This window comes from Phocoena phocoena, chromosome 16 (genome assembly GCF_963924675.1).
Source record: "Phocoena phocoena chromosome 16, mPhoPho1.1, whole genome shotgun sequence".
In the NCBI taxonomy this organism is placed as follows: Eukaryota; Metazoa; Chordata; class Mammalia; order Artiodactyla; family Phocoenidae; genus Phocoena; species Phocoena phocoena.
The window spans coordinates 38,846,999-38,861,970 of NC_089234.1; the positions used below are offsets into that span (position 1 = coordinate 38,846,999).

General features: G+C 40.5%; 1 protein-coding gene across 2 annotated transcripts in view; it reads right to left on the reverse strand.

The window, feature by feature from the left end:
* The window catches only part of A1CF (APOBEC1 complementation factor), a 77,646-nt gene that overhangs the window by 18,368 nt on the left and 44,306 nt on the right, over positions 1-14,972 (reverse strand). For both annotated transcript variants that reach the window (XM_065893809.1, XM_065893810.1), the window contains 3 exons: positions 14,694-14,824; positions 9,562-9,800; positions 3,106-3,270 (listed from right to left, as the gene is read on the reverse strand). In XM_065893809.1, coding sequence (XP_065749881.1) covers positions 3,106-3,270; positions 9,562-9,800; positions 14,694-14,824 — 535 coding nt within the window. The remainder of the gene's footprint in view (positions 1-3,105; positions 3,271-9,561; positions 9,801-14,693; positions 14,825-14,972) is intronic.

A 14,972-nucleotide genomic window follows, 5' to 3' on the forward strand; every position in this document is an offset into this window, starting at 1 on the left:
CAGGTTAATCAGGGTTAAAATAATACATTGATAAATATTTGCAGGGAATATTCAGGATCCTCTGAGGGATCCAAACTTCCAATAGAATTTTTAAAGAGTTATTTTTCTGTTTCTCAAATTTTTCTAGGTAAGTTTAAACACATCCTTTCCACTGGAAGAGAAACTGGTTAGCTCTGACTTTGTTTTTCCCCAATACAGCAGATGTCTGCTAGTAGTCCACCCTTTGCAATTCGTTTTCTTCTGCAGAGTGCCAAGAAGCAGCCACACATCGTTATGGAGCCCTGAGAGTTGTCCCCAGCCTGAGAGAGAGAGAGAGAGAGAGAGAGAGAGAGAGAGAGAGAGAGAGAGAGAAACACACCTGGCATTTATTATTTTCATTATAAATAAAAGGGCCTGGACACTTGTCTCTCTTCAACACACAGACTGGGAAAGCTGATAGCCAGTGACTATGAAAGGCAGCAGCCTTTTAGTAGTTTCTCATTCCAGCCTTTCCCCCCTAAAAAGAGTAATTTTTTAAAACATCTTTATTGTAGTATAATTGCTTTACAATATTGTGTTAGTTTCTGCTGTATAACAAAGTGAATCAGCTATACATATATATATATCCCCATATCCCCTCCCTCTTGCATCTCCCTCCCACCCTCCTTATCCCACCCCTCTAGATGGTCACAAAGCACTGAGCTGATCTCCCTGTGCTATGCAGCTGCTTCCCACTAGCTGTTTTACATTTGGTAGTGTATATATGTCCATGCCACTCTCTCACTTTATCCCAGCTTACCCTTCCCCCATCCCCGGTGTCCTCAAGTCCATTCTCTACATCTGTGTCTTTATTCCTGTCCTGTCCCTAGGTTCATCAGATCCATTTTTTTTAGATTCCATATATATGTGTTAGCATACAGTGTTTGTTTTTCTCTTTCTGACTTACTTCAAGGAGTAATGTTTTAATTACATAAAAATAAGAAGTATTATTCACTATGGGAAGGAAGAAAATCAACTTAAAGTCATGGTGGAGCAATGCTTATACATTCACAGATCAGTTCTTATGCTCATAACTGCATCAACTTTCAGATCTCCAATTATACGTCAGTTCTCCTAAACATGCGTCTTCTCTACACCTCGGGAGTTAGGCTGCCATTGCTGTTATTCTTCTGGAGCATCTTAAACTCCTTCCACACACACACATCATACCTGTTAGCTCCTCCCACTGTGCCTGGCACCCATGAGCTACTGAAGCAATGACAGGTGAATGAATGAGTGAGTGAATGGAATAAGCACAGAGCACAGGGTCCTAGAGTTGTTAAGAACATGCTGTTAACCAGACCTGGATTCAAGTCCAGAATCTGCCACTTGCTGCTTGTATGCTGGTTGTACGACCCTGGACAAGCCACTTATCTGCTCTGGGTCCTGGTTTTCTTATCTTTAAAATAATGGAAGTAGTAAGGTACCCTACATCATAGGGTTGTTGAGCCACACCGTTATACTAAAGTAGCAGGGAAGGCAGAGTTCCTGAAGGCTGGAAAAAGACAAATCTCTGATGAATCTTTAAAAAGGGAGAAATGATAACCTTACTAATTACCTTTAGAGTTAATTATCAATTTATTCTGTTATAACTGACAGAGCAACCAGAGTTGGAAACAGGCAACATGACTATGTAAAGTGAATATCCTCAGGCAGTTTTAAGACGATGGCATCATGGCCCATGCTTATCAACAATCTAGAGAGTTACTACCTGAGAAATTCTCATTTATGGAAAGATGTCACCACGGTGATAGACTAATACGCTCCAAAGCATGCTAATACCACAAGAGCTGCCAAAAAATGGGATCCATGGCCCCCAAATTGGGAAGTGAGTTATCCTACAACTCTTCTTTTGGAGACTTCCAAAGCAAAGTAGAAGATGAAGGATTCTGGTAAGTCCCACAAGCAAACAAACCTTTACTTTTGCTGAATCTGTTGTTAACAAACTTATTTGACCATGGACCCCTTTTATCAGTAACATCTACTAACAGTTAATAGAATTAATGTTATGCAGAACTGGCTTTGGGAAATGCTTGTTTGGACATTGTTTCTTAAAATGTTTTACTTGTCTCAGTGTTGCAGTTTCTATATGAGAAAAAAAGAGATAGGGAGTCGATCTCATGGCTTAAAATTGATAATGAAAAGTATTGGCAAAATGAACAGTAATTATTCTTCTCCACCTTCCTTTTTGCTTTCTCTTCACCCAAATTAGTTTCCTAGAACATATTGTCACCTCCTTACTTATGTACCTAAAGTCACAGTCATATTCCATTAGACCAGCAGTTCTCAAGTGGGGGCAATCTGCCTTCCCAGGCACAAAAATGTCTAGAGACATTTTTGGTTACAAAAATTACAAAATTATAAAAATGTCCAGAGACATTTTTTGTTATTACACCATGGACTGCACAGGACAGACCCCCACAGCCAAGAATTATCTGGCCAAAAATGTCAAGAATACTGAGGTTGAGAAACCTGCATTAGATCTATAGTTATGGCCATGCATTCATTAACACAGTTAATGTTTATTGAGCATCTACTAAGTCCCAGGCACACAGACAGGAGCTGAGGAGACAATAGAAACAAAAAGAACTCATGGAATTTATAGTTTAATGAAGGAAATATGTATTCATTAAGTAATCACACAGAAACATGTACAATTATATCAATAAATGTTATAGGACCTTAGGTCCCTATTTTCTAATCCAAAGGTAGGAATATAGTTTTAATAGTCTATGCAATTATGAAAGTAAGTGAAAGCTATCTTATTTAAAGATACAGGAAGTCATCACAAGCATAAGTGTTTTTTGTTTGTTTTTTGTTTGTTTGTTTTGTTTTTTGGCGGTACACGGGCCTCTTACTGCTGCGGCCTCTCCCGCTGCAGAGCACAGGCTCCGGACGCGCAGGCCCAGCGGCCACGGCCCACGGGCCCCACCGCTCCCTGGCACGCGGGATCCTCCCGGACCAGGGCACGAACCCGGTCCCCTGCATCGGCAGGCGGACTCCCAACCACTGCGCCACCAGGGAAGCCCAAGCATAAGTGTTTTTAAAGTATGTTTTGAAAAAGTAATGTTGTCTGGTATGTCCTACCTGGTTTAATATTGTTGAATTCTTTCTCAATCATCTCTTCAGAGGTAGACAGCATTAGGTTTCTTACATATAGGATTTTCACGGAAGACATTGTGTCTTCATCAACTTCTACTTCTGGTTCTGCCCAGTCTACTGCAATAGGATGTCCCCATAACTGAATTCTTCCTGTTGAGAAAGATCACAAGTACGATTAATTATATAGAAATTAGGACATCATCTCAGTTCATACTAATGGACTTTTAAATTGAACCTTGAGGTCTTGATTGAGCAAGAAGACTAATATTAAAAGAGGTGATTATTGATTTTAAGAGACATTTCAAATAAGACCTGGCTAGAAGGGAATTCTGTATGACAAGAGGCTTATTATAATGATAGGGTATAAACGGAACTAGAACGTGGTTTAGGAAAAGAATGGATGTAGGGCTCAGACATAGAGTCTAGCTTCCTGAAGCATTAGAGAGGTCATTAGGAAGTATATCTGCTGCGGTTGGAATCTGAGTGATTAGGTGCCACCACTGAGCTGTCCAAAAATGGTGCATGTGAAGGGTGGGTAGGGCTCAGGTACCCCTAGTTTGTTTCCGGTCGCTTACACTCGGTCAGAGCTCTGATCAAATATATTCCCTCCTGATTCTCGCTTTGTCAGAACATAGACAACTCAGAAATCTGGAGAAAAAGTTATTATTATTTTCCAAATTAAGACAAAGAGCAATGAAGAGTCTATGATGGGAAATTGAACTCATCTTGAAAGGGTAGCTGTTATCCATGACTACATATATATTTATATTCCTATATAACTGCAATTTATTGAGTGTCTTACACTCTACTGTGTATTCTCTCAGTCATAGTAACTCTGTGGGGAGGGGAATGACTTTCCCAATTTTACAGAAGAGGAAATGAGCTTTTGAGAGGATACCTTACCCAGATCTATTTCACTTCTCCACTGCTCCCTTTTGTTTTTTGTTACTCAACCCCTGTACCCCTACACAGTACAGATCCATGTTGAAGTGATGAGAGGAGGGTGAGGGTCAACTCAGTTTCTTAATTTGATTGGAAATGTTTGAATATTACACAAGAGGCAAGTATTTTTAATCAAAATGCATCTTTTTATTCCTTAAAAAACAGTCAGTTGGGGCTTCCCTGGTGGCGCAGTGGTTGAGAGTCTGCCTGCTCATGCAGGGGACACGGGTTCATGCCCCGGTCTGGGAAGATCCCACATGCCGCGGAGCGGCTGGGCCCGTGAGCCATGGCCACTGAGCCTGCACGTCCGGAGCCTGTGCTCCGCAACGGGAGAGGCCACAACAGTGAGAGGCCCGCGTACCGCAAAAAACAAACAAACAAACAAACAAAAAACAGTCAGTGAAAGCATCTGTAGCATTGACATTCTAAAACTCAAACAAAGGATAGATGCATCCTAATGAGTTAGCGAATCCCAGTGAGTTAGCGGGAGGCTGGCTCCTGCCATCCCAGTTGGCTGGCTACCTTGTTCTGCCTTGTAGCCCAGACGATAGTTTTCTCCATCACTCTTTTCCCCCTCCTTTCCACTCCCCTTCTACATCTCCTTTCCTTTTTATTCCATTCCCTTCCTTTCTATGCTTTACATAGACTTTACTACGGGTCTTATCCCCAAAACCCTAAGGCTCCCAGGTGACTCTGGTTTCTACAGCTCAGTGGTTCTCAATCTTGGCCCCATAGTAGAAGAGCTTACAAAAATATGGATTCCACTGTGTGTGCTGGACTCAGGTCCTTTCTACCTGCAAGAATAGACTGTTAAATTTTCAGAATTTTGTGAGTCAATTGATGTCACCTTGGTGGCTTGAAATGAGCCACAGTGGGAGCGTTAACAGTATAGAAATCCAAAAATATTACAAATCAGTGCTTTTGATTTTCCCCTGGGAATCGTCTCATCACTGACCTCTGGACCCTCTTTTCCAATTCTGATTTATGTGGTCTAGGCCTCAGGATTTTGAAGAGCACCTCAGTTATTTCAGCCAAAATTGAGAACACTGTTCTAGCCCATTGGCTTTTGCCTTTCCAGACTGGGACCACGGTAAGTCATTCACAGGCCTGAAGATGTGGAAAAGGTTAAAGTGGATAGAAGTGAGAGGAGGCGCAGGGAGCAGTGATTTCCATAAGCATCCCTGTGAAAGTCAGTGTTGGAAAGTGATTTGTGAACTTGAGCTTTGAAGTCAGACAAGTTCAAATATCAGATTAATGATCCTGGCTAGGAAACAACCTTTCTAAGCATCAGTTTCCTCATCTGTAAAATGGGGCTAATAAAAGTACCTGCTTCTCAGGGTTGTTGTGAAGACAAAAGAAGGTGATGCATTAACGCATATATGAGGAATCTAGGAAAATGCTACAGATGAACCTATATGCAAAGCAGAAATAGAGACATAGACGTAGAGCACAAATGTATGGACACAAAACGGGGAAAAGGGGGGTGGGATGAACTGGGAGATTGGGATTGACATATATACACTACTATGTGTAAAATAGATAGCTAATGAGAACCTACTGTATAGCACAGGGAACTCTACTCAGTGCTCTGTGGTGATTTAAATGGGAAGGAAATCCAAAAAGGAGGGGACATATGTATACATATAGCTAATTCACTTTGCTGTACAGCAGAAACTAACACAACATTGTAAAGCAACTATACGGCAATAAAAATTTTTAAAAACCCACCTATTTAAAACTTTAAAAAAAGGGACTTAATTTATCGCTTTTAAATGATAATTCAATAATGTACATTCCTCTTGAGTGTTTTTGATCTATTTTTTGGGATGTATAGTTTCCTCAGAATATGCATTCTTTGTGTCCAATGTGAATAGTGTCACTCACTCAAATTAGGTATGATTTTTTTTTAGAACTTTGTCATTTAGAAGAAAGCAAATTACATTGTAGACACAATAAATGTTTCCATACTGAATGGTTCCCCAGGTGTTGCTATTTACTTCCCATGCAGGTGAGTGGCTAGTGTCATTAGCTGATAGATTTAGCAGTGGATCACAAAATTTGGCTACACAACAGAATTATCTGGAAAACTTAAAATATCAGTGCTCCAACGCCGCCCCCCAGAGTAGCAGATTCAATTGATTAGAGGTTGATTTGGGCACTGGTATTGTTTAAAAACCTCTTCAGATGATTCAGATTTGTAGCCCACCATGGGCCACCCTTGATTTAGATGATCAGATCTCAAACTTGTGGTCTCAGGGGCAGTTGCATCCTGGGAACTTGTTATAAATGCAAATGATCAGACCCCATACCACACCTACTGAATCAGGAACTCTGGGGTTGGGGACCCCAGCAATCTATGCCTTAACAAGCCCTCCAGGTGATTCTGATGGAGGTTAAGATTGCAAACCACTGTTGGAACTTTTTTTCAGAGTATCCTTAGAATGCTTTGATAATGCCTGAACTGGATGCATCAACTTTGTTCTACGTACACCTCAGTAAAGATGCAATGTCAAGAGGGAGCTTCCACTGTTGGAGGAGGTAGGTGGTGGGAGGCAATATACCACTTTAGACCACAATTTTCTCTCTGTCTTCAAGTCTGGATCAATTAAGAAGGAAAAGCTTCTTGTGGTCCTTGCTTATCACGTTTCTTAAAGCTCTCCTTGTCCATTCAAACTGGGGTCTCCAGAGGATTGCCCATTACTGAAATCCTGTAGTGTTGCTTAATCTATGGTGAGGTCATAAGTAGATGTCCAAATGGGTAATAGATTTTACTCTCAGGCTTCGGCAAAAAGGAAGCAGTTTGCTCTGGCTGGCTTACTCACCGCCTCTTGTTAATCCGCTGCTGAGGCAGTCTGACTAAACTCCAGCGGACTGAAACTCAACCAGCTGAGGCCAACTTAAAGGGCAACAAGCAAAGTGGGCGGGGCTGCCTCACATCATGATGAGGATGAGAAAATGCCTGGGAGAGTGAGGCAGCCTATATATTGCTGCGTCCTGGCCAGAGCATCTATAGGGAGAACTCAGGATCTTGGGTGGAAGCATAACAACGGTGGTTGAGAATTCTTGCCGCCTAGCTGCTCAGCCTTGCCCGGCCTAGTCAGTTCAACTCAGGTAAAGAGAAGCTCTTTCTGTGGGTCAATGTGCTGTTTTCTTTGAAGGAGGGAAGCTGACGGGAAGTTTTAATTTCGTAGGAACACTGATTGGCTGCTGAAAACTCTTTCTCCCATTTTGGACCCTCTTTCACTGCCATCCTCCCCCATCCCCCAAATGATTGTACGTATCTGTTTTTACAGGTAATGAAGGAGGAAAATGATTAATGTGGGGTGGAATAGTGGAAGCTGGTTTCTCAGTGAAGTGGTGGCTAAGCTGGGGCTTTGAATGCTGTGAGTCAGTAGAGACGGGGAGGGGCAGGTCATTCTAGGAGGGGATACAGCCTTCGAAATAAAGGATACAAGAAACGAGCATGGTGTTGTCTAGGACACTGAGTTTGTCCTGATGGAAAGGAGGGTGTTTATTGTGAAAAAGAAGGTCCAAATTATGTTTGAAAAGAACTGGGGCCCCGAGTGAAAGGCCGTGAATGACAAGCTCAGAGGTTTATGCTTTATCTCATATGCAGCAGCAAGTTGGTGAATATTTTTGAACTAATGAGTGAGTGACATCATTCAGCCTCTTAACAAGGAGAGATTGAATTCCTACTATTTGGAAGAACTTGTGGAAAGGATGATATGTTATTTTAGGACCACTACTCTGGTGGTAATGTTTAGGATGGAGTAGGTGGGGGAGGTGGGGGGCTGGGGGGCATCAAAGAGAAAGTAGAGCTGGGAGAATACTTAGGAGACCTTGAAAAAAAATAATCCAAGGTTGGGAATATATGTGTTTAGCCTACAGTGATGGCCTGAGAACAAGATGGATAGGAGGCACTTTTCGAAAGCAGAATTGTTGATGTTGAAGAGGACAGCAAAATATTAAGTTCAGGTCACTGAGAGGCTAGGTAAGCAGCGTGGGGAGTTCTAGTGATTCTATGCACCTGTGAGTCAGGCGACTTGACCACTGGGTAGCGAAGAAGTAGTGAATGGAAGCTTCCCCATGAAAAATATCCACCTCAGATCAAAACATTTTTACTGTCAGAATTTTAAATATTGATTTCATCTTCCCTAGTCTTTGCAAAATTTCTCTTTCCTATGTTTTATAGCAATACTATTACACATGTATAAAATATATTAATAATATTATATTGAATCTAAAATATGTCCACTTCTCAATAGATTGAGCCATTTTGGGGGATATCTCAAATTTTTTCACTTTAAGCTGCCTTCATGAAAATTTTATTAAAACATATCCCCCAAGCTCAGAAGCCATCTTTCAATTTTGAAAATTTCTGGAGGGCTAATCCTATTGGTTTTATTTAAAAAAATAAAAATAAATGTAGGTGTTTTTGTTGCTGTTTTGCTTTGTTTTAGATTCTGGTGACTTCCAGAGTGCTTAAGAGAATCCTTGATTCCAGTGTGTTCAATATGCCATTCTTGACATACTTATCATTTTAATATTCATTTTAATACCTTTGTGTAAGTTTGGGAAATATTTTATAACAAGCACAGGACTTTCAACAATTTTTCCTAAGTTGATCTTAGTGGGGCAGTGTCTTGGTGGAGTCTTCTAAACCCAGGAATCTATGGCTGTTGACCAAATAGGACCTACCTCGTGGTTGTAGCATCTAACTAAGGTGTCTTTCTATGGAAAGCTATTATTTCTATTACCTAAAATTAGACAAATTATTAGACACTAGGGAGTTATAATAAAAGTACGTCATTTTGGGCTTCCCTGGTGGCGCAGTGGTTGGGAGTCTGCCTGCCGATGCAGGGGACATGGGTTCCTGCCCCAGTCCGGGAGGATCCCACGTGCCGCGGAGCGGCTGGGCTCGTGGGCCATGGCCGCTGAGCCTGCGCGTCCGGAGCCTGCGCGTCAGGAGCCTGTGCTCCGCAACGGGAGAGGCCGCAGCAGTGAGAGGCCCGCGTACCGCAAAAAAAAAAAAACCACGTCATTTTAATTGTCATTGGGATAATGTATCACTTGCATATTTATTATTTCTACATTATAATGGATAACATACCCTATTTCTAATAAGCCTGATAACAAAAACTATATACAAAGATAACTGTTGACTGATAAATTACTTTTAAGGAGATTCTTCAGTTTAAAGATTCAGTATGGGGTTGCTATAACTTCAAGTTCTGGATTTCTCCTGTGCGATATACATTGGATTTAATGCACGAAGTGAATAGTTTTCAGAACCCAATCTGTGAAAACTTCAGGGAACTGAATCAACTGTGAGATAACTAAGAAAGACCGAGAGTTTAAAAAATGTAACATAACCAGAGATAAAGAGCAAAAAAAAAAAAAAACGAACAACAGGCTTCTGTTTCCTTTGCTAAGGAGCACAGCAGCCTGAGGCAGGCAGGACGGAGTGGAGAAGTCTCCTCTTTGAGGAGGGGTCCTAACCTGGCAGAAGCTTCCTCCGGGCCATGGCAGCTGCCCGATGATTCTCATACTCCACGAAAGCAAAGCCCCGGTTTTTGGTTTTATCGGCAGCACTTGGGTAGACAATGACATCCACAACTCCTTCGGTGACCTTTTTCATCTCTGATAAGATTTCTTCTCTCTTTTTGGTTTTTGGGATTCCCCCAACAAATAATCGGCAGTTGTCCACGCTGGCACAAACCCCTAACAGACGCCCATTTCTGCGAAAACAGCAGGGATTTTGATTGGGGAGAGTCCTTGCTTGATTAAGGTTTAAGACGGCAAATGAAAATATATATTGAAATTGAAAATATCAGGCCGGGACCTGATATGGCCTGTGGATATGGAACGTTTGGTCATCTTAGTGTTTAAACTGGTTTTGGAAAGTGGTAGCTGCTTTTGAGAAACTGGAAGTTCTGTCAACCTTGGTTCTGCATTTTTAAAGGAAAAAAATAGTTGAAACTGAGTTGCGTCTGCTGTCTTTAGAGTATATGTAGATTCACTAGTTATTGTGAATCCTCGACCCTCCCTAATACATCATCAATCCTGAGGTCTTTACACCTGGCTCAATGTACTCTTGTATCCTGCCCTGGAGGTATCTGAGGTTGCAACCCCTGGTGCTCCCTTTTTTTCCAACCAAATAGAGAAACTATTCTGACATGATCATTATTAAAGATAGTCCCTTATACAGAACAGAGTTTCACATATTATTTGGCCGACACAAGGAGCCCGTGAGATGCGCAGAATAGGTATTGTTTCCATTTTACAGTTGAAGAGCTTGAGACTCCAAGATATTAAGTGACTTGCTTAAGATTTTGTGGATTTTGAGAGTTAAAATTGGCCTCTGGATTCAGTTTAATCCCTGTTTCTTCCACTGTGCAGTGTTGCTTATCAGCCAGTTGGTGGATACCTTCGTTGGCAAGGTGTAGGTTGGTTCAACTTTTCTGGGGGACATGTGGGAAAATGTATCGAAAGTCTTAAGTGTGCGTAACCTTTGGCCAAATAATGCCCCTCTAGGGGAGTGTCCTTAGAAATAAAGATGAGCATCAGCGTTTTTGTGTAAGGTTATTCACTGCTACTATTTACAATAGCTCCCAAATTGGAAATGAGCAAAATAGTCCATCGTGCAGCCCTGGTTTAATGTGTCTCAGCTGAGGTGACTGACTCTGGGGCTGGACATCTCCTCATTGTATACCCTGGTATGTTTGTCATCCCTGGTTCTTGACCACTAAATGCCAAGTGCCACCTGTTAGGTCATCCAAGAATGCCTCTTCATCTTTCTCTATGTCCCTCAGGGGGACAATATTGCTCCTGGCTGGGATGCACTGGTATATAAAAGATGAGCGTTCATAACATAGGATGCTCCGTGGTCAATGAATAAACATAGTAACGTAGGAGAGTATTTGATGGTTGAAAATACCAGTTCGCGCTATGCTGCTGGGTTAAACAAAATGTAAAATGAGTATATGAGAAAGCCATTTTGATCAAAACTATAGAAAATCTAGAAAGACTATAAAAATTCAACATGGTGATTCTCTTTAGGCAATAGGGTAATGAAGGAACGGTTTGAACTTTTATTGCTGTTTTTTGGCTGTTTCTGTGTGTTGTGTATTAGGCCATGTGACTTTTGTAATAACTCAAAGTTATTAAAAATGGGTAAAGTTTGCTTAACGGAAACCACTCATTCCTCCTGAATAAGAAGTGCTCAGCCAGGTGAGTGGGAGATTGCTCTGATTTCTCAGAACTAGTGGCTCTCAGCTGTGTGGCAGGTGTTCTCACCCAGGTTGCACCCTGTCCCAGTTGTCTTCTGTGCTTTGTTGAAGAACTAAGGACCGCATATCAGATATGTAACAGGTCCATCTCCGTTTGTTGAACATTGTCCTAACAATGTGTTTTTTCTGGAGGGAGGGAAGGGTCGATAAAATGATCTTTCAGGGTTTTTTTTTTTTTCTTTTTTAACTTAAACCTTTTGTTCCAAGATACTATTTATTTAGAAATTTATATTTTTGATCATTCGGGGGCCGGTCAGTTACCAGTAGGGGGAGCCTGGAGCCTCCATATCCTGTTTTTAAATCTATGTGATTTGTCAGCAAATCCCAGAATTGCTTGGAGACGAAAAACTCTCAAAAGCTGAGGGCATGACTTTAATGTCGCCAGAAGCCAGGCATTTAGACGATGCTCAGTGGATGTTTGATGACGAGGAGGATATGACACCTGTGGGTCTTTTCTGTTAAGAACCTTATCTATCCCCTCAGAGACAGTGGCTAAAAACAAACCAAAGGTTTGTAACAAGAAGAGGTAACAAACAAACCTCTTCTCTACAAGAAAGGTTCTCTCTCTGACAACATCCAAGGCAGAGTGGAAGTAGGTGAGGTTGGCCCTGGGGTGTCATTTCTGCTATTTCACGTTCCATTTATCCTACTCATTAAAATCCAAAGTCACTCTGTGCCTTCACCTTGCTTCTGGCATCCAACCTGAACTTTAACTGGAATTTTGGCCACCAACTTTCTCTTTCCAAACGCTTTGCCATATTTTTCCTCTTCCTTTTCTGCACCCTCCTGCCATCATCATAACCATCAGCAAACATTTATAGAGCATCTGATATGTGTCAGGCACTGAGCTTTACATGCGTTATCTCCTTTATTCTTCCTAATCCCCTCCATAAGGTAGGTATATTTTTGTCTCTATTTTATAGATGAAGACATTGAAATTCACAGAGAGGATACTGTTACTTTTTAATGGCTTGTGTTCATTGTTCATACCCCATCTATTTTCAGAAAGTCTTGACAGGCTCCAGTGTGTAACAATGTATTAAGTAGATTCAGCGAACTTTGTTGATTCCCTACAGAAACAATTCTACATCCATCTCAACTTAAAAGCTATTTTGAGAATAACCTTTGCTATTAAGATGTTTGGTTTCTATGAAAGACCAAGGAATGGAGAATCTTCTAATTCCTGAAAACATCATTAATATATCTTAATATAGCTTTTTATAGCCCTTTATAAAATAACAGTATATATTATTTCATATGATGGATGCTTGGAATAACTCTGTGTGATCAGGTGATAATATAAAACGGGTGCTGAAAAGAGGGCAAAGGATTTGTCCAAAGGAACCTGGGCTAGACCTCTGGTCTCCTGATTCTCATACCAAAAAATTTTCCGTATATCAGAGCTCTTTTGGATCCATGGTGGCATGTGTGGAAGGGGAGCCTCCTTTATGTTTTTTCCAAGAATCTGTTTCAGAATCCAATCCTGGTACTGAATGACTAGGCTACTAGTAGTTGCCAAGTCCAATCAATCTTTTCATGGCTAAGGGGTTTAAGATAAATGACCCAGTAGTTGACTGACTACAGAATTACAAGGATAATGCAGGACTTATTTTGAACCTCTAGGAAGTGAGAGAAAACTAACGACAGGAAATCTACTCTCTGTATTCATTAAATTTAAGATTTCCTCAGTTTTAAAGTGCATCTCTGTTACAGGAAGAAAATATAGGTGAAAGACTGCATCTCAGAATTAATGTGCTAATACGTAAGAGTTCTATCACTAATTGACGGATTACTATGTTCCAAACACTAAGCTAAACATATTGAAATCTTGATAACATCCCCATAATAAACCTATGAAATAAGTAGTATTATTCCTACTTTATAGATGAGGAAATTGAGGCTCAGAGAGGTCAAGTCACTTTTTGACACTCAGCTGATGCCCATCTGACCCCAAGCTATTGCTTTTTCATCTAACACACTAATCTTTCTTCCGTGTGGCCCTGGGCTTCCTTAAGAAAGGATTTATGGCAGTTCCCTCTGGTTTAGATTTTAGAACGTAGATAATTTCATGTCTTGTCAATTTATAAAAACCAGTTATTGATTGTATGGGGTCAGTTATGTCCTGGAACCCTGTGCTAATCCCATGGCTTCAAATATTGCCTATATTTGGCTGACCCCCAAATTTACGTTCCAATCGTGACCATTCTCCGGACTCCAATATCATACAATCACCTCCCCAGCAACTCCCCTGGGACGTCTAATGTGCATCTCAAATGTAAATTGTCCCAATCAGAGCTCTTCATGTTTTCCTGTTATTCTCCCAGCCTTTTCCATCTCTATGACACTATCACATCCACACAGACTTGGACCAAACTCCTAATTTTCCTCCCTGAATTATAAATACACTCACACTCTAAATCCAATATTTAGCCAGTCTTGTCTATTCAACCTCCAAAATATATCACACATCTGACTTTTTACCACCTTTACCACTAACCCCTTATGCAAGCACCACCGTCTCCCGTCTAGTTCTAGACACAGCAGCAGCCTTTGAACTGCCTTCCCTCTTCCAGTCCTTACCCTGCTACCGTCCATTCTTCACTTAGTAGTCAGAGGAATGGAATGTTGTAAAAAAGCATGAATCTAATTAAAACCTCCTGTAATTTCCCCTTTTTTTTAGAATAAAATCCGAATTCTTAATGATGAAATATAAGACTCCCCAACTGTATTGCCTGCAACCCTCCTCTCTTTACTCTGTTCCGAAGGTTGCCTTTCTTTCTGTTCCTTTAACACATCATGCTTATTCTCATTTTGAGACCTTTGCACTTGCTGTTCGTTCTTTCTCTGAAAGGATTTTCCTCCAGGTCTGACTGTCATGGCAGATTCTTTTCATTCAAGTCTCAGATCAAATTTTACTTTCCGGAAGAGTATTTTCTCAAATACATCAAGTTAGAGTAGCAACCTCCTCATACAACTTTACCCCATTTCCTGGTTTTTATTTTTTCAAACTCTTTTAAATCTTATACATCCGATTGCTCACTATGAGAGTAGGAAAGTGTACCTTGATACTTCTAATATTTTCAACAGTGTCCAGCACATATGTTTGAAATGGATAAATCAATGAATTTTGCTTCTTTGAACATGTCACAGAACTTAGTCTGGCACCTTACATAGTGATGGTTAAATAAACATTTCATTAAATTGATTTCCAAGAAAAAGAACTAACCTTTTATTTCTGTTTTTGGCTATAGTTTGCATATACTATATTAGATAAACTTGATGGAAGAACAGGTAAAGGTACATTGTCTGATTCACTTTTAATCTAGAAAAGATGGGTCTTACCTAATTTCATAATTATTAAGTTGCTTGATTGCATTCTTGGCTTCTTGTTTATTTGAGAATGTTACAAATGCATATCCTCTATTGTTGCCATTAAAATCCATCATCATTCTCATTTCATAAATTTTACCAATCTACAAGTAATAAGAGAGAATTCATATTTATACATTTGTACTTCCAAATGAAAACACACACACGCATACACAACATTTTCTGAAGTCTCTGCCGTGTTGGTATTTGCATCCCATGTGTAATAGTTTGCATGTTTTCATGCTGGGTTCA